Raw genomic sequence first — 21,419 nt, forward strand, 5'->3', positions numbered from 1 at the left:
CTGGTATTAGAGCTAGAACTCATTATTTGAACAGTAAAGTCTGTGTAGATCCTGACATCCTGTGCAGTGTAAGCAAGTAGCTTACTCCATGACTCATTGAAGCTAATGGGTCATTCAGGGTTTAAGACGCTACTCCTTGTGATGCAGAAAGGCAGAATTTGGCTGTAATTGCCTCCCTACCTACTAGTACCACAACCATTGGATTTTCCTTCCCTGTCTTCTAGTCACGTGCAAGAAACACATTTTGACGTTAGGCAGCATCTGAAACTTAGTGTAGGGCAAGTGTTCAGAACCGTCGATACTCATGTATTTAGAATGCAAAACAAATATCTAGATACTACAAAATATAACATGATTTCTTTTCAAGGAACTAATACTTGCATTCTCTTTTTAGGCAGTTCAGCGTGAAGCGATGAAAGTAAAACTACTGAGAGAGCTGACTAGATCTCACTTTTTAACAAAATTACACCTGTGCCAAGGTCTTTGTAAATCTAGACTTCCAACACTAAAACTAAGCGGTGATGCTGAAAAGATACCATGCTACACTCTAGCAACCAGCCGAGGCTTGGACTTGCATGCTCCTGAAATTCCTTCCCTCTGCTTGACAAATATATGTACAGGAGTTAAGAACTGTCAGATGTCAAGAGGAAATGTAACTACCTCAGTAAAGACTCTGAATCACCAGACTAGGGAGGTGTTGCCTCCATTCGGGGAATGTTTTGGTTCTGTTACACCTATAAACGACAACCCCTTAGGCTGGAGTGCTAAAAAGCTGCTCAAAATTCCAAAAAGATGTTATCCAGTTGTATCAACTGGTCAGACAATACCAAAACAAAATATTGTGCCCTCTAAGAGGCCACCAAAGGCACCTAGGACCAAACAGCCCTCCAGATCTACCAAGCCACTGTTTTCTGAAACTGAGGTAAAGTATAAAATCTGTGTGGTTTGTATAATACTCAAGAGCATTTTATTTTAGCTTAGACCTAAACTTGTTTTCATAAAAACAAATTGCTGGAGGGAAGGGAATTTATATGTTCACTTATGTGGTTGAAAACATAGATAGTAGGCTTCTGCAAACTGCAATCACTAGAAACAGGTGGACAGAAAAGTATTGTCTAAAATGAGAGAAATGTACCAATAGATGAAGAAAACTATATTTTTGAAACTGAATGAGATTTAACGATTTTTTTAAGTTGAGTTTAGGTGACCTGCTTCTAACCATGTGTGTAATATTGAAAAACAAAATCCACTCTTTAGCATCATTTAAATTTATCTTGAACATTTTTTCTGCTTGTCTCATTGATTAGCTCTCTCCAGCTAAAAGAAGAAACAGAAGAAAATAGAATAATTAATTTCTAAAATTTTCAGTTCGATTTCAGTGTTTTGGGGCTTCACTTTGCTGTCCTAGTTTTTAAAAGAATAGCTGCCGCATGCCAAGCTTCAGAAAAATAGATTATACTAAAACCTCTATTTCTAGAAGCTTCCTATGTTTTCCCCTGGTCTGTCCACACTGATCCAGGTTTTCTCTGATTTAATAAAATCCCCAGTTTTTGGTTAAAAAAATAACCCCACATCCAAATTTTTCCATCATTTAAATGAAACACCATCAATATAGACAGATAGTGGCATTTCATCATGGAAAAATGTGGATTTGGGATTACTTTTTTTTTTTTTTTAACTGAAAATTGGGATTTTTTTAAAATCGGAGAAAACCAGGATTCTAGTATTCTGAAGTGGGGGGAGGAGGAAGAAACATGCTCTGGGTGTTGTACTAACTACTGAAACCATCAGGAGTAAGATTGTTGCTCTTGTTTGCTTGTAATTTACAGTTATTGATAGGTAACTTCATACAGGTAATGCCTGCGAAGTTGATAAAATTTCTTTAGCAAGTCAGTTGAGTGTACAAACCAGCTGGAATCGGACTATAAATGAGAGTTACATGATTATATCATACATTCTTTGGTATTCTATAGGAATAAAGTAATCAAAGACAATTCTTTGACAACACTTGCCAAAACTTTATAGACAACATTGTTGTTTGTTTCACAAGAGATACAAGAACATTTGCCAAAGGTGAGCATTTACTTCACTTCTAAACTGTTTGGAAATTTTTATTTGTGTCCTTACTTAAATCAGAGGCAGAAAGCTGGTAATAAATGTGTTGGAAAAGAAAACAGTTTCAATTAATAGGCAAATTATTGAAAGTTTAATAGGCTTCAGTAATTATTTAAACATGCATGCAGTTATTTCTTTCAAGAAACACAGTGCTTCTAGGTAGAAGATCCTTTTAAATAGTTCCATCACTGCTGTCATACAGAAGAAACCTTGCCAGGACTGCCAAAAAAAGAACAACTATGGGTTCAGAAATCATCCAACTGAAAGATTCAGATCCCTAAGATAGAAAGCTCTTGCCTTTTATACAAGCTATAGGGGACCAGAGTATTTTCAAAAGAAGGTATTGGATACAGCTAGCATTGATACAGCATATCATCTGGGAAGCTTTCCACTGCTAAAATTGAAGTGTTGATAGCAACAAACTATTTATACTGCTTCTACTTTGCCATTTACACAGCCTTCTAGGATGTAAATTAGTAAGCTCGTACTGGCAGGAGCAGATCACACAAAAGCCAAAATGGAAATGGTATTAAACATTTGTTGACACTGACACTTCAATTCAAATAAACACTGTTTAGTAACCTCAGTTTTCAGGATCCAGATATTTAAGGTACTCACTGTTCCAAAAGAATGTAATGTGGGTTATGAAAGCATTAATACCTGGGGTAGTATGCTAGTGCATTTAATTTCTTACATGTTCACATGGATTTTTCAGTTAATAAATTGAGATTTGTAGCTGTAGAAACTATTAACAGATCTGAAAGTACAGAGTGCATTAATGTTTGCAGCCTTGAGACATCCTTTGAGGTAGAGAATTAGTCCTGGTTTACTAATAGGGAAACTGGAGCACTGGTAGAGTGACATCCCTGAGGACATACAGTTTGTCTATAGAAAATCTATCCCGAGCTCTTGATTCCTAAGCCTGTTGTCTACCCACAAAATAATGCTTTTCTGGATAAATCGGTTGGGCATGAAACTCCTTGGGACAGACAATGCCTATAGTCCTAACCTTCAAGGAAAGCATAGTTACCGTAGACACTGGTGTTAGCAGTATCCATCCTTCTAGTTATCTCTTATATCTGATCTCCAGTGCAGAGTGGGGGTCCTGCATTGTAATACCATCTGGAATAGGACACCATCTGGAATGGGACCATCCTTTCATAGGAAGCTTCCACATTTTAAAATGTTGTGCCAAAGATCAGCAGATCCTGTCTACTCATGGAAATTGAAAACTGAGATTTTTTTGCAAAGTTTGCTTCAACGTCATGCAAACATCAATGAATATTGTATAATTCCTGCCTAGTGGAATTCTCCGGTCACTTTAGAGAGTCCTGGTTTCTCCACTTCTGTCCCTAAACAGTTCTGTGGTATTTCAGCACCACTATTGTAGCCAGCACATATATCCAAAAGTGTTGCGTTTAGTCGGTGGATGAACTGAAGTGATTTATCATATGGTGGTTTATAGATGGCAAATCATAGTGCTTTGAGGTCTGTGAAAGGCACACTATAAAATATTAAAACCTCTTAATTTTTGAGACCTTCAAAAGCAGAATATTTATGCAAATAATATGTATTGCCACTGTAATTGGGCACAATTTGCTTTGTCTTTTCAGAATAGAAAGCAAAGTACTAAAATAGTTGTGTACTTTCAGAAGTTGTTTGCAGATTGCAAAATACTGTGCCGAAAGATTTCTCAAACTTGGTCTTAATGAACACATGTTCCCTGTTTCAGAACTGACTTTTCTGTGATTTTTCCTTGTTGCATAGCTCCATCTACTGGAATATTAGTATGCTGTCACTGAGAGGCACAAGCTGACACAAAGCACTTAAAGCAAGGACATGCTGATTTTTTTACCTCTTTACATACTTCCCTGTAGAGATCTAGTACAAGGAATTCAATACATGACTGAGTAAAACTTAAAGATGTGACTGATTTCTGCAAGATGACTAGCACACACCCAACAAATGAAGAATCCAAAAGTTTTTCCCTGGTGCCACTTGTCTCCCTGAAGTTCTGATTCCTTGAAAAATAAACAGTTGATTCTTTCTGTGCATATCTTAAGGTTACCTGGATCCTTTCAGCCATAGATGCCATATCACTACAGTTGAAAAGAGAATGTTGCTATAAGTGGCCTTGAGAGAGTATATTTGGCTATAACTTGCCTTTTGTGATGAGAGCTTTAGTCAGGTAATCCATGAGGGGGTTCCAGTTCTAACTCAGACTAGCTTTGTCTGTCCAGAAGGGCCTGAAGATTTACAGAATCAGGAAACTTTTAAGAAAAAGAAATGTCATTGTCATCTTTGCCTGGAGGAGAACATTTGAATGTTACCTGCAATAGAGCTATTACTAAACAGAGTTGGATACAGGCAGAAATGGCCAAATATTGCCATAACAAAATGGCAGATTTTTCTGGAAGTAATTAGTTAGATTCAAGGGTTAGTCAAAAGTCCTTTGCTGGTTTTTGTCAGTGAATTGGTGATTATTGCCATTATGCTTAGCTGCTGCAGCCCAAAGGCACAACACACTTCTGAGCCTAACAATGCAGCCAGTAGGATTCTGAAATCCATTAGATGTGGTGGTTCCTGTATCCCTAAGAGGAGGTGCCAAAGGATAAGTTTCTACTCCAGATTTTCTGTTTTTAAATGTTCATATACTTCAGGTAGGAAGACTGGGGGGCAGGGTTTCCATTTATAACAGAGGTCCCCTGCTTTGTTACTGCATTGGCTTTTAATGCTCACCCATCCAACACAACTAGTTCCATTATGTTCAAGTGATGAGCCATAGATGGGTCAGGTGCTTAGAGTAATTCCTTCTTGTTTTTGAGTCCAGACAGTGGCTTAGTGACACATGGAAGAGGTCACTGGTACCCACTCTGAATTCCAACAAGCCTGCACCACCAGAAAGGACAAGAGCTTAGACCAGGGGTGGGCAGTTATTTCAGGCGGAGGGCCACTTACTGAGTTTTGGCAAGCCATTGAGGTTCACATGACAGGTAGCCAGGGGCAGATAAATATTAATTTTCTAAATTTTTTAGGAGCCCCACGGGCCAAATAGAATGGCCTGGCAGGCCACATCTGGCCCACAGGCTGCATTTTGCCTACCCCTGGCTTTGACTCTGTCCTTTTGAGCTTTCCAGGTGAAGATGACACAACAGAACAGCTGCCTACCAAGTGAATCTTGAGGCAGTTGAGGCACTGTGTGCACACAAATGGTTTTATATTGCACCAGACTCTCATTTGAAATAGGGATGTGAAAAGTTAAATGACTGATTATTTTAACTGATAGGCCCAGTGATAACCAGTTAGCTAACTGTTATTGTTTAGCATGGGGCAGGGTGCACTCTGGCAGGGAAGGGAAATTGTGCAGTGCCCCAGCAGGAACCAGAAGGTGGCAGGGCACGCAGGAGGGAGGAACAAGGAGGGGAGGGCAAAGGGGACTAGTACCCATAGTCTATGAGGTTAAAGAATAAAACAGCAGGTGACCTAAATAACTCAGCAATTAAGTAATTACCTGCTCCTTCACAGGTGCTTCCTCCCTCCCAGCAAGGGGCTTCACATGGGTTGTGTTGTCTGTCTGGGCTTGCCACTGCCTTCCCAGCTGTGTCCCAGCTGCTGTGTTCTCCATTAACTGTTTAACCAATACAATTAGAGGAGGTTAAATGGATAACTTTTTTAATAATATTTACATCCCTAATTTGAAGCTTGTGACTTAATCAGTTATCCTTTGGTGACTATGGAGCTGCACATTCTGCCAAAATTGCAAATTCAGATGGGAAAGACTGTGCTGTGGCACACTGCTAAAACACTGACAAGTAACAAAGAACTGTGGAAGACTGAAAAAACTAGAGGAATGTAGAGGGCTTCTGACTGACTAGATATAACTGATGGAAATGGGGCCCAAATGCCTCTCTGTATAAAGTTGGGCCCAAACATTTGTTCCATGAAGGACCATGGTCATATCTAATAATTAGAAATGTCTAGGAACTTCTGGCAGAGATATAGATTACATGGGTTTAAAGAGTCTGGATTGTTGCAAGAAATACTCTACTAAAACATTTTTTTAAATCTAGCAGTTCTGCTGAAAACACTTTCCATTGTTAACTCAAGCCTTGCATACGCTAGTCATGAAAATCTGTTGGAGCATAGACCTCACTTCTCCTTAGTGTAGTAATGATTTAAAAAATAATGTTTTATTTGTCCATCAAGATAAGCTGTTTGTACTAGATGGGGGGTAGGCAACCCCTGGCACAGGTGCCAGAGTGCAGCATATAAAGGCATGTCACTTGGCATGCGTGCTTTGGGGTAGACAGCAGGGAAGGGGCCTGGGAAGCTGCCACAACAAGGATTCGGCTTCTCACAGCTCCCCCACCATCTGCCCCTGAGATGCCAACATCTTACAAGTCAAGATTGCAGGTGTTTTTGGCACTCTGCCCAAAAATGTTGCCAACCGTTGTACTAGGTGATTGGTGAATTAAAATAAGAGTGAATTTTAAGTTAATCATGATTGAAATAAGATTATGCACAATGAAGATGAAGGTTCTGATCAGAAAAATGCTCAAAGAAAAGAAAGTTTAATGTACCGATACTGCTTATAACTGGGAATAATATCTCCTTGGCTGAAGTGATTTGTCAAGCTGCATTAATTTTGGTGAGCACCTATGAACAGTTCTATTAGAATGCATCCATTTTTTTCCCTGTGGATAGGAAGCCTTTTCTAGCACCATGAAAAACTTGTATATAGCCAGTATGAGCATTGTGGGAGGGTCCTTTGCATTTGAAAATAAAACATCTTTTGGATAGGAGTTCTGCCAAATGATTATATTTCTGTTTTTCTGTGTTTGTTTATTTGTTTGCAGTATAGCTCTCCCATTATTTGTAAGTTTAAAAAAAATCCACATACTTGGAAATGAGTAGTATTGAGGTCCATTCCTTTCTGGATAGCTGCCATGGTGTTGAAACTAACCAGAAAGTAATGTGTTAACAAGACTGGTAAGGAGAGATATTAGCAACATATGAACAAGGGAGGCAGTATGCAGAGAGGGATAGATTTTGCAAGTCAGTTTATTGTGACATTTCTGTGGTTTTCAACCTGTGGTCCTTGGACCCCTGGGGGTCTGCAGACTATGTCCAAGGGGTCCATGAAAGATGACTATGATTAATCAAAAGTATGTGATTACCCACACTTACAGTGTGAAAGGGTCCACAATTCCATTCAAAATTTTTTAGGGGTCAGCAAATGAAGAAAGGTTGAAAGCCACTGACTTCTTCAATTCATCAGAAGGTATCTTACGCTGGTCACAGTCCAGCTGCCTCCCCATGTGTCTGCTTCATCCGTAAGTCTGTGACAGTCCTCTTTACATCTGTTACACTGTGCCTGTAGTTTTTCTCAATCTGGTATTTTAGATGCTTAGATGTAAGATAACTTTTTTTTTTTTTTGGAGAAATTATAGCAGCTGTTTGATGTTCTTGATTAAGCACAGTGGAGAACACAATGCTGTTGCATGCCTACCGTGACCTCTTTGCAAGGGAAAGCCTATACTCACTTTTACAGCTGGTCAGGTCTTTTGTCTGGTGCAGGGCAAGCATATGGCCCAAACTGCACTTGAGACACTTTGGAGGGTGGCTTACATCCTTGGAATTGCAAGTATGAAAGAGGCTCCATGCTCAGAAGAATATGCAGTCTGCAGTAGCAGCTGTCTCTTGGACAGGATCATAGGGTGGGAGGGAACTACCCCCTCACCTTGGGGCCTTTGTCTTTCACCACTGATGTCAGTCACTTCTTTGAAAGCAGGATTAGGCCTTAAGCCAGAGGTGGGAAAAGTCCAGCCCATGGGCTGTATCTGGCCCATGGCAAACTCCATTTCCCAGCAGCTACTGCTGCCCAGGCACCCAGCTCATCCGCTCACCTCTGGGGGTGGGACCTGCACAGGAAGGTCACATAGCCAGGCAGCTGGAATGGGGCTGCTGCCAGAAGTGAGGTAGGCAGGTGGGGCTGCTGGAAAATGGAGTCCAGGTGCTGGCTGGATCCACCATTTTCCCTACCCCTGACTTAATCCCAGTAAGAAGGTGTTAGCAGTAGTAAAACAGGAAGGATGGTCTTGCTGTTAAAGTACCAGACTGGCATTCAGGAGATCTGGGTCTGCCTAAGGGGTCTTTCTGTGACTTAACACCCCTTGAGATACTTATTCATCACCCATCTGTAAAACGGATGGTTGTCAAACCCTGTGTTGTACCAAAAAGTCAGATTCGTTAGTATTTGCAAGGCACGTGGCGCTCACGGTGACGAATCATCATAGAAAAGCTAATAAATGAACAAATGTCAGTGTGTGTAACTAAATAGGGTACAGAGGTAAGCAAATGTCTTGTAATTGTGTCACTTCAGCCTTTCCTTAACCCAGGGTTGTATTCCTTCAACACAGGATCAGATGCAGTGCATAGCCTATGCAACAGCCGATGAGTATCATCTTGGTAATCTGTCTGAGGACCTGTCTGCAGAGGGATATATTGAAATAAATTTGCCTAAAGGTAGAATTTTCAACCTATTATGACATATTACCTTATATTGGGAAACAATATGCGGAAATATATAGAAAGAGTCAGTTTCAGTAGTAAATTTCTAAACTTTATATATCCTGTATCTCTGACATTTGCATCACGTGCTACCTCTCAACTAGATTGCCTTCTCTGAAAACTGTTAAAAAATAAAAACCTTCTACAGAAACCACATTTCCAACACTTGCTAATGCCCTGTGGTTTTCAAGAATATATATGTATGAAGCTGGTTCAACAATGAAGTGTGTACCCTAAAAGCTGATCCAAGAAGAAATCATTTTGAAACCTTTTTTTGGTAAAAAGAACTGTATGGGATCTTTCAAATGTTATATTTCAGAACAAGATGTGTGTGTTAACAAAAGTATTATTTTAGTGTGTTCTCCTTTTCTAGTCTTCTCGTTTCTCTCTCTTTCCAGTAGAAATAAGGGGAGCATGGAAAATTGTATGTTTTCCTACTTTATTTTTTGCATTGTGCATGTGTATTTCCACACACTTATTTATTTATTTTCTTTTACTGTATCCCAACTTTGGGCATTTGGGAAAGAAAGACAAAGTGGTAAAAATATTACTTACACTCTTAGGCTTTTCAGATTCTTTTCAAACTTTCTTTCCTAATTGAAAAAAGTCGGGGGAGAGCCCACAACCTCCAGCACCTCTGTTTCTTGCAGCAGGTAGCTGTCTGGACTTCTCACTGAGGCATTTTCTCTAGTCATTGCTACACTTCTTGCCACTTCTTATGTTGGCCTTACATATTTAGTAATTTTTTCTAGCCACAATCTCTATATAATGAGGAATTTAAGATGTGCCCCTGAGTATTACAACATGGTTCTAGAGTATTTGTTCTCAACCTTTCTAGACACAAGGCACCCTTCAGGGAATGCCAACTCTTATTTTCACTCTGTTCTTTGCCTTTTGGGATTGAGCATAACATTCCTCAGAGCCTAATCTCATCACTGCCAAGGCATGTAGCTGGGGATTGGGAGCTCCCTAATCCCCAGCTGCACACAGTACAACAGGCTGCCCCCCTGCAGGGAAACAAAGCCCTGCACTGTGGGACAGGGTCCAGGAACCTGGACTGCCTCTGCAGAACTGGGCATGCGGCAGCTGTGTCTCGGACCCTAGCACCTGGCCCCTTTCTCATACTAACAGTCAAATCATTGGCATCAGGCAGGGGGCAGGCTCAGGTCTGGGTAACATGCCACACATTCATTTTAAAGCTGGACAGAAACCAGACACAGAGATATTACATATTTAACATGGAACATATTTGTGGCCATTTTATTGCACCATAAATTCCCTGAATGTGTGGCATGTTACATTTTATCATGTGACTGTGTTGACTGCACAATAAATATAACATCTGCCAGGGGCCCTTTTGAGAGTGCCCAAGAATGACTCCTCAGACCAGCTGATGCTGTCCAATGTTCTCTGCTTGGTTCCCTCATTTTACACCTGGGCCTCCTTTCTGTTCTTGTTATATTACCTGTCATCCACAATCAGTTCTCTTGAGTCGTATGTGCTATTTTCAAAAGCACTCAAAGATTCAAAAGGGAATTGGATGGAACAGAATGAAGAATTAAAATCTGGATTGTGTGGGTCACTTCAGAGAACCCCTAAAGTTTTTTATATTATACTTTTTTGCATACAGTTTGTGTCCTGAGAATTATTTCCATTAGTAGAACAAATATACAACTTGATTTTGGAAGAATTCATAGATAAAAATGATTCATCTGGAATTAAGTAAAGTTTAGCGCTAACTTGTTTAAAATACAGGAAATGCACTTCCTGTAATTTAAAGTTGCTATCCCCTCCCTTTATTTTTAAACTAGATGCAGCAAACATTTTGGTGATTGGCACAGAAAACTCTGCAAAAGAATACGATTCTGGAATGATCTTTTTATTCAGGTAAGTTGCAAACCAAGCCTATGACATATGATACATACTGATTTAGTGAGCTATCTTTCTTTAAAAAAAATAAAATGTGTATTTTCCACTGAAGTTGAAGGAAAAACAATTCAAGCACTAAAATATTTTAATTATTCTAACTTTAACACTTTTTTTTTCCTTTTTGTGGTATTAAATTAACTAGTGCCAAAAAAACCATCATTAATGGGGCCTTTTGAAGACCAGTCATTATAATTTTCTTGATTCACTACAGCAGAATTGCCTGTGCGCAAAATGAATGTAGCTTTAACATCCAAAAACCAGTGTAATACGCCTAATTCTTCCTTCCATTTTATTAACACAGGGAAGGGTCTGTTGTGTTTTGGAACGTGGAAAATAAAACTGTAAGTAGAGAGCTGCATTATTTCAGATTTTATAAAAGCAGATTAAGGTGAAATTCTTGTCAGTTCCAATGCCTAAGTAGTTGGATTTTGTACAGGTGGTCTGTGGAGGCAGATGGAATATTAATCAGCTCTGGCGGCTTGCTGTCTCATACTCTCCTTAAGTGTGGATTGCTTATATAGCAGTGTAATGTTAAGAAACAAATAATAATTTGGCATACAGCACCTGTCTGTTTTACTACTCAACTCCACTAGCATGACATTGCGGGGCACTGTGCTGTGCCATTCTTTGCCACGTGCCTTGTGCAGATTTTTCTATGTTAATTAAACTGAACTAGAAGTAGAGATAGAATGCTACCTTTCTGTTTTGTCAGAAAGGCAGCACCCACTTTCCCCCAGTATAAAGGAACAGAAAAACAAGGGGTTGGGTCCATTGTATTCATTACTAGGAAAGGCAGCAAAATGTGATCCAGTGGCAGCACTCTGAATTCCAGAAGCTGCACCTGCAACACAGCTTAGGGGGAGCCTGGGAGAAGCAGCAGCATGGATTTAAATGTAATTTAAATATGACACAGGCACAGAGAAACCCCATGCCACTGACACACCGCCAAAGCCACCTGACCCAGGAGGACAGGGAGAAGAGGCATGGGCAGAAGTCCCAGGCTTTTTAAACAACTTCAGCAGGCAAATTGCCTTAATTTAAATTGTTACATACATGAAGACACAAGGGGACTGTGCAGTGTTTGTTACCATTATAATATGCAGCTGCCTTTATTTCTAGGTGAAAAACATAATGCGAGTGCTGGAGCGGCATGAAATTCAGCCTTATGAGACTGCACTGGTCCACTGGGAGAATGAAGAGCTTAACTACAGGAGAGGAGAGTAAGCATTCTTAGCCACCTTTACACATAAGTTAATAGATATTCAGAAGAGATGACTGAAGGGAAAAGCAGCTAGTATAAAAACCTCTTTAGTCACTCTCTAAAGTAGTAAAATAAGGTATTTCAAAAAGAAGAAAGTAAGGGCTACAAATGCTAAACCCGGAAGGTCTTGATGAACTTCTATGTTTGTAGTGAGAATTTCTTTTAAAAATGGCTTTGTGGTATTATTGGTGATTTTGATTATATACTGCATGCAAGAGTTGGCAACACGTGACATGCAGAGCCCCAGGACTTTGCCTATGCTAGTGCTAATGCCCAGGCTAAGCAGTGGGAAACTTCATTGGAGCCAGGCAACAACGTGTTGCACCTTTGCCACCCCTGCTCCACAGCTCCCCAGTCCAGCTATGGCATAGGCTTAGCTTCCAGTCACTGGGGAGCTGTGTTGGGGCTGGACACTGCGTCCACACAGCTGCTACTTCTACCTCCTTTCTCTGCCTCTCCTGCCACTGACTTAGTTTTACAAACTATATCTGCACAATTAAAGGTCCTTTTTAAGAGTCCCAAATGATAAAAAAAAAAAAAAAAAAAAGTACATACAAGTACTTCCTTATCTTGGCTGCTTGTTAAATCACATATTGATTAATGAGCTGAAGTTCTTGCAGAGAGTGATCTCACAGTAGAGGTCAGTGCTGATTCGTAGAATAACACACCCTTATTTATTGGAAGCAGCAGTATTTTGGTAGCACCAAAGGTTCCTAGTCAAAGACTGTGTCCCATTGTGTGAGGAGCTATGTAGAGAACAAAAAGACCATCTATGCCCCAGAGAGTTTGTAAGTGCTCTCTTCTGTAAGATGCCAGTTTTTCTGGCTCATGGAAAATTGAGCATGACGTAATGTTATAGAATTTGTAACTGCAGATGTGTTCCAGAGGCTTGGGGGATTTTTTACTATTGCCTTCAGCTGTGTTTATATTAAAATTTTCCCAAACTCTGAAGTGGGACTTTTAAAGGAGCGCCTTAAAGCTTGCAGGATTCACATTTTCATTCTGTTCCCTGAACACTAAAGTGTTGTAGGAAGAGCACCCCAGTAGCAGCATGAAAGGGATGTAGGGTTGGGTAGGGTAAGAGCGTGGATAGCAGGAAATAAAGAACAACAGGAACAAAGAAGCAGAACCAGAGTGAGACCAGCGGAAGGGACAACGAGTGGAAAGAAATCTGACTTCTATAGTCCTCTGTTGCTCTGAATTCTCTCACTTGTATAGTAATGCTGCAGCTGCCATGGGGAAGTAGTTCTGATTTACTACTCTTGCAGATACTGTGGCTGAGCCCTGAAGAGGTGGCTTTCAGTGTCCTTGTTTGTGATTTGAGTCATGACTAAGAGGAAAATGCAGGTGATTCTGGAAGGGCAGTTGTACAGGTTGTTCCATCTTGTGTTTTCAAGAGATGCATAAGTTATTCCCTTTTGTAAAGGACTGTACCTTGACTGTTCCTTTTAGTAGTGACTTAGTCATTGAAGAGGTCTCAATCCTGTTTTCACAGAGGGCAGTCAAAGCTTCATAAAGGAGAAATCTTGTTAAATTGTGACCTGAATACTGATGAAGGTATTCTGGAGAAATTTGCTTTTTCAAATGCTCTTTGTCTGTCTGGTAAGTTAAGGTTATATGTTGTGTCAAGTTTCATGTACATGGAGGGTAAGAGGAGGAAGGGGAAGAGAGAATCACATTTATCAAGTGGTGAATGTCTGTTTTCCCATTTGGGTATCTGCCATTTTTTATAATAAGAAGTGTGCATGTAAGTTGCCTGTGGCTTAAGTAGAAGAGAATCAGTGCCATTGTTTGTAATATGTGCTTTGTAAAAAGAGCCCTGCTTCAGTCGCTATGTACATCTTCTGAAAGACGGTCAGTGTGCACAAGACAGCATACCTCTTTTTACCATGATTTCTTCCCTATTCTCTTTCCCAACCCTACTCTTCAAGCACCTGGTTAGCAACAGCTGTAGTCTCCAAGACTGGAATCACTACCAGTCATCTTGGATAACATACCAAAATAGTATTGCTAGTAGAGAATGCTATATCCTTACAACAGCAGCCTATAATCTGATTCTTTTTTCCCCCACAGCTATTTTTAGGGAAAATTGCTATGTAGGGCTGTTTTTAAGGAAGAGCTGTAAATGTAGCATTGACATCAGTTGAGAGAAACATACGGAAACTGCCTTACTCAAAGAGCAAAGTACAGTCATATAGCTCAGAATCTCTGGCTTTCATTACTGACATCCAATTTTAAGACCATGCAGAAAAGACTATAAACAAGATTAGTTTTCAGAAATTCTCCTGTTCACAAAGCAGCCACATAAAGAAAATTGCTATGAGGCATATTGGAGGCAGTGTTGCTGTCAACATACAACACTACAGAAGTATTCCTGAGAGTTGTTTACTACCATGGATTACCACTGATGTTTTATACCTTGTAAAATTGGACCTTAAAAAAAGTAGGCAGCAGTGCTCAGTAATATTTTTGCAAATGGGTGGGCAAGATGGGTTGCAGTTAGACACATTTAAGACATGGGAGAACTTGGAATTCTCAAATCAACAGTCATTGTTGGAATATTTCTCTGCTTCTTTGAAAAAGACTACCATATTTCACAGTGTATAGGTCAACCCCGGTTTTCTGGTGCGAAAAGTTAGGATTAGGACAGGCACAGTGTATAAACTGGGGCTGGGCTCCATGCTCAGCTGGCACAGCCCCATCTCCTGCAAGCGGCGCTGCCTGGGCTGCACCAGCTGAGCTCTGAGCCCAGCCCCGTCCCAATCCCCATCCCCTGCAAGCAGCACGGCTGAGTGCCAAGCCTAGGCCTGTCTCCTGCGAGCTGGTACTGAAGCCAGCTGCCTTCCCCACCCCTTGCCTGTGCATGGTGGCAAGGAGCATGGCCTGCCCACCTCACCTCTGTTGTGCCACTAGGAGGGGCTGGAACCAGGCATGGTGCTTAGCTGGTACAGCCTAGGCAGTACCGCTCACAGGGGCTGGAACCAGTGCTACCTGGTCTGCACCAGCCAAGTGTCAATCTCAGCCCTGGCCCCTTCAAGCAGCACAATAGAGACAGGCCAGGCAGGCTGTGCTCCTTGCCACCATGCACAGGCAGGGGGCAGGGAAGGCAGTGAGCTCCAGTGCACATGGCTTACCCCAGTGACACACAAGTGCCAACAGAACTGTGCACCATGGGGCAGCAGCAACTATGTGGGCCACAAGAGCCCACCGCCTGCTGGTTGCTGTGAGCCATGAGGGGGGAGTGTATGGGGGGGTTCATGCCCCCCCCCCCTCCCTCACACATCCACATCCTTCCCACCCACGCTTCTGTCGCCCCTGAGTACAGGCTTCATGCTCCCGCCAGCCTCAGCCCCACACTCTGCACTGCAGCTCCTCCATCCCTGCCGCTTCCCTACCTGATGCCCCAAGCACTACAGCAGAGACAAGGAGCTGCTGGATGCTAGGCAAGCCAAGTACCCCGGTGGCTGCAGCAGTGGGAGCAGCAGCCCTGCCCAGAAACTGTGCGCTAGCTGGGACAGGCCCTGGATACAGTGTATATGTCAAGGTGGAAATTTAAAGTTCAATATTTGCGCTTTAAACCTCGACTTATACACTGTGAAATATGGTATTTTTAAAAGCTTGATGTGTTTTCTATTCAAGTTGAAAGGTTCTCATTGACTTGACTATAAAATGTAGAAACTGAACCCAAAAAGTACTTGATATTGGATGGTTTCGAAGTAAATTCATATAAGTTCAGGCTTAATGTGCTAGTGATACTTTGACTATTTGTCATTTATATCAGAACTGTGGCCTGCAAGGGGTGAAGTTGCAGCGCCCAGGCACCACTCCCACCACTCAGTTGCTGCAGCTGGGTTCTCAGGGCTCCCCCTCCCTCCTTGGTTTTTTGTTACCTGTTGCTGCCCCTGGGAACAGGTTAGCAGGACCTGTGGGACAAGGAGCCCGGTATTTGGGGACCTGGGAGGCCTGGCTTAGTGGGGGGAATCCAGGAGAAGCCACACACTGAAGAGGGGGCAGGCCAGGAGAGCCCACGGAGCTGGGGGGACTGGGGAAGCCTGCTTGGAAACCTGGGGGGTGGGAGGAGCCCACTACCTATGCAAGTTTCCCCTGTGCAATGTGCAGCCCCCAGCTGCTGAGAAATTGATGTGCAGCCCCCAGCTGCTGATTGATACTATTGAATTAATCGGAGTACATGTTTTGTATAATGAAATCTAGAAACACTGGCAAATTAGCCACTGTGTTTAATGATTATTTGAAATCAGAGAGAACTCATGAGATGTTCTACTTTGTTAACTTTCTGCTTCAGTAAAGCTGGCAATATGGGAGTCATCTTTGGACATGTTCGTGGAATCTATCCAGTCAATTCCTGAGGTGAGGTGTTTCTTTTTTCAGTTTGGTTTGGTTTGTGTTTCCATTCTTTTCTTCCCTAGTTCTTTATTAAAGATCAATAGGCCCAGACAGATATAGGGTGGCAATTGGTCCTGTTTTATACTGGACTGTCCTGTTTTTAAACCCTTTGTCCCCTGTCCATTTCTAAATGAGGAATAGGCTGCAGAAAGTCCTATTTTTCAGTTCATTGGTGAAAATACATGTGAATCCTTTGTCCCTGTGATTCTGTTGGCTGTGGCTAGAGGTAGGGCGGTGCGTAGCCAGGACGATGGGGGTTCTGAGCCGGGGAGGGAGGGAGATTTTTTTTTGTGGTGGCCCTGTTCCTTGCTGCTGATTGGCAAAGGGGCCTGGTGGCCCCACCCCTGGCTGCAGATCTGCTGAGGGGGCTGGCCTAAGCACACCACAATATAATTACTTATGAAAACAAGGAGCAAATGTGTGATGTAAACCCCTGTGCTAGGGTATCTTTGCTTAATCTAGCATTGAATACTCTCAAAAGAATCAGGTAAAATTCCACCCGTGTAAGTTTGCAGTTGCTCAGTACAAACAGGCTATTATGGTCCTACCCTGCCAGCTAGTGGCGAGACTTGGAAATAGTAGCTTACGCTTTGTTACCTTAGTATAAACTGCTTCTCTGTGCCAGTGGTTCTCAACCATTTTAGACTCAAGTCATCCCTCAGAAAATACTAGCTCTTAACTTTCACTCATTTTTGCCTACAGAAAAATAATAGAGCAATTATTCTGTTGCAAAGAAAGAGCACAACAGGTCATGATGTTTTATAGATTCATAGATTGTTAAGGGCAGGAAGGGACCTTGCAGATCATTGGGTTCAGCCCCCCCTGGCAGGAAGAGTGAGGTGACTGCCCAGTCTCCTCTTGAAAACCTCCATGGTAGGCGAGTGCACCACCTCTGGAGGGAGTTTATTCCACAGACTGGACACCCTGATGCTGAAGGAAATATTAAGCCTGAAGCGGCCTTCCAGGAGTTTATATCCGTTGGTCCTGGCCTCCCCCAGAGGTGCCCTAGTGAACAGTTGTTCACCGAGCTCCTGATAAACTCCTCTGATATAGCAGTAAGCTGCTGTCAAGTCCTCTCTCAACCTTCTCTTCTTCAGGCTAAAGAGGCCCAGGTCCCTCAGCCTTTCCTCATATGGCTTGCCTTGCAAGTCCCTGATCATATGAGTAGCTCTTTTCTAGACCCTCTCAAGTTTTTCCATGTCCTTATTGAAGCACGGCGCCTAGGACTGGACACAGTACTCCAACTGCGGTCTCAGCAGTGCTGAGTACAGTGGGAGTATCACTTCCTTAGTTTTACATGAGATGCATCAGTTGATGCATGCCAGCGTGTTGTTTGCCCTGCTGGCCACTGCCTTGCAATGACAGTTCATATTCATGCAATGGTCAGTCATGGTAATCAGGTCCCTTTCGGCCGTGGTGCGAGTCACCACCCAGCCTGTATGTTGAGGTTTGTCTCCAGATAGAGCACCTTACACTTGGAAGCGTTAAACTTCATCTGGTTCTGGTCCGCCCAACTCCTGAGTCTGTCTAGGTCGGCCTGTATCTGCAACCTATCTTCTGATGTGACCACATTGCCCCATAACTTGGTGTCGTCCACGAATTTGGCTAGCAAGCTTTTCACTCCCCCATCCAGATCGTTGATAAAGATGTTGAAAAGCACTGGTCTAAGCATGGACCCCTGAGGGACACCACTGGCCACTTTGCGCCAGGATGACACAGATCCATTCATGAGAACTCTCTGGGTCCTACCGTGTAGCCAGTTTCCCACCCACTGAACCGTCGAGCACCTGAGTCCACAATCTTCCAGTTTTCCTAGGATATTATGGGATACTAGATCAAAAGCCTTTTGGAAGTCTAGGTATATAATGTCTACCTCATCTTCCATGTCCAGGTGGCAAGAGACCTGGTCATAGAAGGAGATGAGATCGGTAAGACAAGACCTACCTGCGACAAAGCCATGCTGGCTGTCGTTCAGAATCTTACCTTCCGCGAGCATAGTGCACATAGATTCTTTAATGAACTTTTCCAGGATTTTCCCTGGAATAGAGGTTAGGCTGATTGGCCTATAGTTGCTTGGTACTTCCTCTTCCCCTTCTTGAAGATGGACACAATGTTGACCCTCTTCCAATCCTCAGGGATTTCCCCTGTGCCCCGTGAATTCTGAAAGAGCTTTGCCAAGGTTTCTGCGATGACCTCAGCCAGCTCTTTCAGTACTCTCAGATGAAGTCCATCTGATTCTGCTGACTTATAAATGTCTAGCTTTTCTAATTGGTATTGCACCCACTCAACATCCACAGTGGGGAGGCTGTCATTCCTGGCATGCCCCCTATGAGCTTTATCTCACTTGTCTTTCCCTTTGGCCTGGTGAAATACTGAAGCAAAGTGGGCATTCAGGAGTTCAGTTTTGTCCTGAATGTTTCTGTGTAGTATTTGCATTCCCAACACAGCTAATATTTTACAGCACCCTGCAACAACCTTAAAAGGATCTTGGAGCACCCTGTTGATATCCATTGGTTCTATGCATTTGGGATCCTGTTATAATTTATATTGATGTAAAAAGTTATGTAAAATTCCACCAGAGCAAATGTGTCATGTATCCAGGCCCTCAGTGTTGATAATTGCAAGGTAACAAGAGAAGAAATCATTTGAACTCATAGGGCATGTCCCCGCAAGCAGAAATGTGCATTTCCCCAGGGAGAAATACCAGGAGCACATAGTTGACCCTGGGCACACCCCTGCACATTTGCTCTGGCGCACAGATTGCCCTGGGTGGGGTAGGTAGGCTGGGTCCAGCACCTGAGCTGGCCCCAGCAGCCTTTGTTAGGTTCTGGAGGCCTTCCAGGGCTGCAGCAGCAGCCACTCAGGCATGCAGAGCCAGGCTGGCAGCTAGTGTGTGGCTCTGGCTGGCCAGTCTCCTGTTTCGGGCAATGCATGCTGCAGTGACATGCCACCCCGCCTTTTTCTGTTGCCGGTGTTTTAGGTACTGGGATTTCCTGTTATCTAAACTTGCCGCTGCACTGCAAATACGCAGCATAGCGAACAGAATCACTTGCGCCGCATAAGGCTTTGAGACGCCGCAAACCGCACATTCTTGCTTGTAGGGACATGGGCCATGTACATTACGGAGGGTAAAGAGCTTGTGACTTTTTAACTAAGCTTACATAAAAGATGGTCAGTAATATTTTATGACTAATACCATTATCTACTCTGCAGATACTAAAGTCAAGAAAAAAGGTGAAACTTTCTCATGCTGATGTAATGCAAAAAATTGGGGAACTCTTTGCCTTAAGGTAAACTCTTTTACAAAGAATCCCACATTTTTTTTCATTTTATATCTAAAGAAATCTACTGCCCTAGTGCCTGGAAAGTATACTACACCTTGAGTGCATCTACACGTGCAATTAATTCAACTGAATAAACTCCAGTGCACTTTGTGCCATAGTTTATTGCTCCTGGGTACTGCATTTACAGATGTGCCTGGGCCTACAGCATGTTGATCCGGGTCAAAGCAGCCCTGGCTGGCTGTAGAAGACTTAGGCAAGGTCGGTTTAATTCAGAGACTATTATAGGACAATAGGAGTTTAAGTCTTTGGTCTAACCCAATAAATGGTAATTTTTTATGCTCTTATTCTTTAAATTAATAGACTGAGAAAGGAAATAACAACTTTTGTGTAAGCCTTAGGTTTCATATCCCTATCTTGAACCTGAAGGAGCCTGTTTGAGTGGGCTGGAAAGAAACTAAAAGTTAATGATCCTGAATGCCACAAGGTGGGAGGTTTGAATGACATCTGAACTTTATATACTGTTGAGAGAAAACATCCCAGGCCTGAAGGGGAGCTGGTTTTCTAGTTCTAGTGATTCCGATATTCAACACCTACTGGGATCAGGGCTGAACATCTACATATGTATTAGGGCACAGTAAACTAATTAATTCCACCATAAGATAGTCAGGGACAGTAATATATTACAGCAGAGTAATTAACTGCAATGAAACACATGTGTAAATGCTGACTGCTGGCATAAATGGTGCACAGTCAGCCCAACCAGCTGGGGGTGAGACTCCTCCTACCTGCCATCTAGCCACATGGCTCTGTACTTCAACACCATTGTGCCCCAGCCAGCCCCTCCACTGCCCAATGCCACCACCCGGAGCCCAAGGCTGACCCCCGTTCCCCTGCCAGCCCAGGCTTTTTCCACTCCAGCTCAAATTGCTGCTGCCCCAGGCACACATGTAGATGCTGTGCCCAGGAAGTTTGCTCCAGCTCAAGTCTGCTCTGGAGCTTATTGCTTTGCATTTAAGTGTACGTGTAGATGCACCGTTTGTTTTAAATTTGGTTTAGTATCCCTCAGTTTCTATTTTCTGTAGTGGATGAGGTGATATACTTTGTGCAGCCATATCCAGTTTCCTTTAAATAAAAGAAACCCCATAGCAATTGGTAGAAAACTGAGTAAGCTTTAATTGCTTCTCTGAAATAAGTTTAAACAGTTGATTCTGAAACTGCCAGAATGACTTTGAAGAGCTGTATCTGTCCTTTTTCAGACATCGTATAAATCTGAGTTCAGATTTGCTGATAACTCCTGACTTCTACTGGGACAGAGCACACCTGGAGCAGCTTTATGACAAAACCTGTCAGTTCCTCAGTATTGCTCGCAGAGTGAAGGTAGGTCTTCTGCTAATGAGACGTCCATAAGAACTCATGATCTTCCAGCCTAGCTTATGTTGAGCTAGACTACTCCATCACTTTTAATAAATTTGCCTTTCTCTACAGAAGTAGAAATGGAGAGTATTTTTTAAGTTTTAAATACTTTTAGTGGAAAAGTTGGTCAGGATAAGTCCTGCCACCCTCTTCTATGAGTTAGTTACTTTTGCATTTTTGCTGTGACAGCCATGACTCATTTTGGCCACAATGGCCAGCCTTACTTACAACCTTATATATACAGGCACATTTTTTCTGAGTCAATAAATAAGATTTTGAATAGATCTAACAAGAGTCATCTTTTTGTTCTAAACTACAGAAGTGAAGTAACTTTTCCTTGCTTTCTGGAGCTTTGTCATGTTTAAAGACTTAACGATGCAGAATGAGTTGAGAAACAACCACTAGAAACAACATGGTCTCTTTTATTAATACAGATAGGGAAA

At 42.3% G+C, this 21,419-nt stretch overlaps 1 protein-coding gene across 8 annotated transcripts in view; it reads left to right on the forward strand.

Annotated features, from left to right (window-relative positions):
* The window catches only part of RMND1 (required for meiotic nuclear division 1 homolog), a 28,610-nt gene that overhangs the window by 4,352 nt on the left and 2,839 nt on the right, over nt 1-21,419 (forward strand). For 3 of the 8 annotated variants that reach the window (XM_006024835.3, XM_025205588.1, XM_025205587.1), the window contains 9 exons: nt 395-922; nt 8,535-8,640; nt 10,497-10,572; nt 10,916-10,955; nt 11,734-11,834; nt 13,371-13,477; nt 16,179-16,243; nt 19,493-19,569; nt 20,820-20,940. In XM_006024835.3, the coding sequence (XP_006024897.1) occupies nt 413-922; nt 8,535-8,640; nt 10,497-10,572; nt 10,916-10,955; nt 11,734-11,834; nt 13,371-13,477; nt 16,179-16,243; nt 19,493-19,569; nt 20,820-20,940 (1,203 nt within the window). In that variant the 5' untranslated portion in view covers nt 395-412. Of the gene's footprint in view, nt 1-394; nt 923-1,973; nt 2,074-7,341; nt 7,449-8,534; nt 8,641-10,496; nt 10,573-10,915; nt 10,956-11,733; nt 11,835-13,370; nt 13,478-16,178; nt 16,244-19,492; nt 19,570-20,819; nt 20,941-21,419 lie in introns of those variants that run through there. The other 5 variants (XM_025205590.1, XM_025205592.1, XM_025205591.1 and 2 more) reach the window with 5 other exon arrangements.

The sequence above is a fragment of the Alligator sinensis genome, unplaced genomic scaffold (assembly GCF_000455745.1).
Source record: "Alligator sinensis unplaced genomic scaffold, ASM45574v1 scaffold1177_1, whole genome shotgun sequence".
NCBI classification, from domain to species: Eukaryota; Metazoa; Chordata; order Crocodylia; family Alligatoridae; genus Alligator; species Alligator sinensis.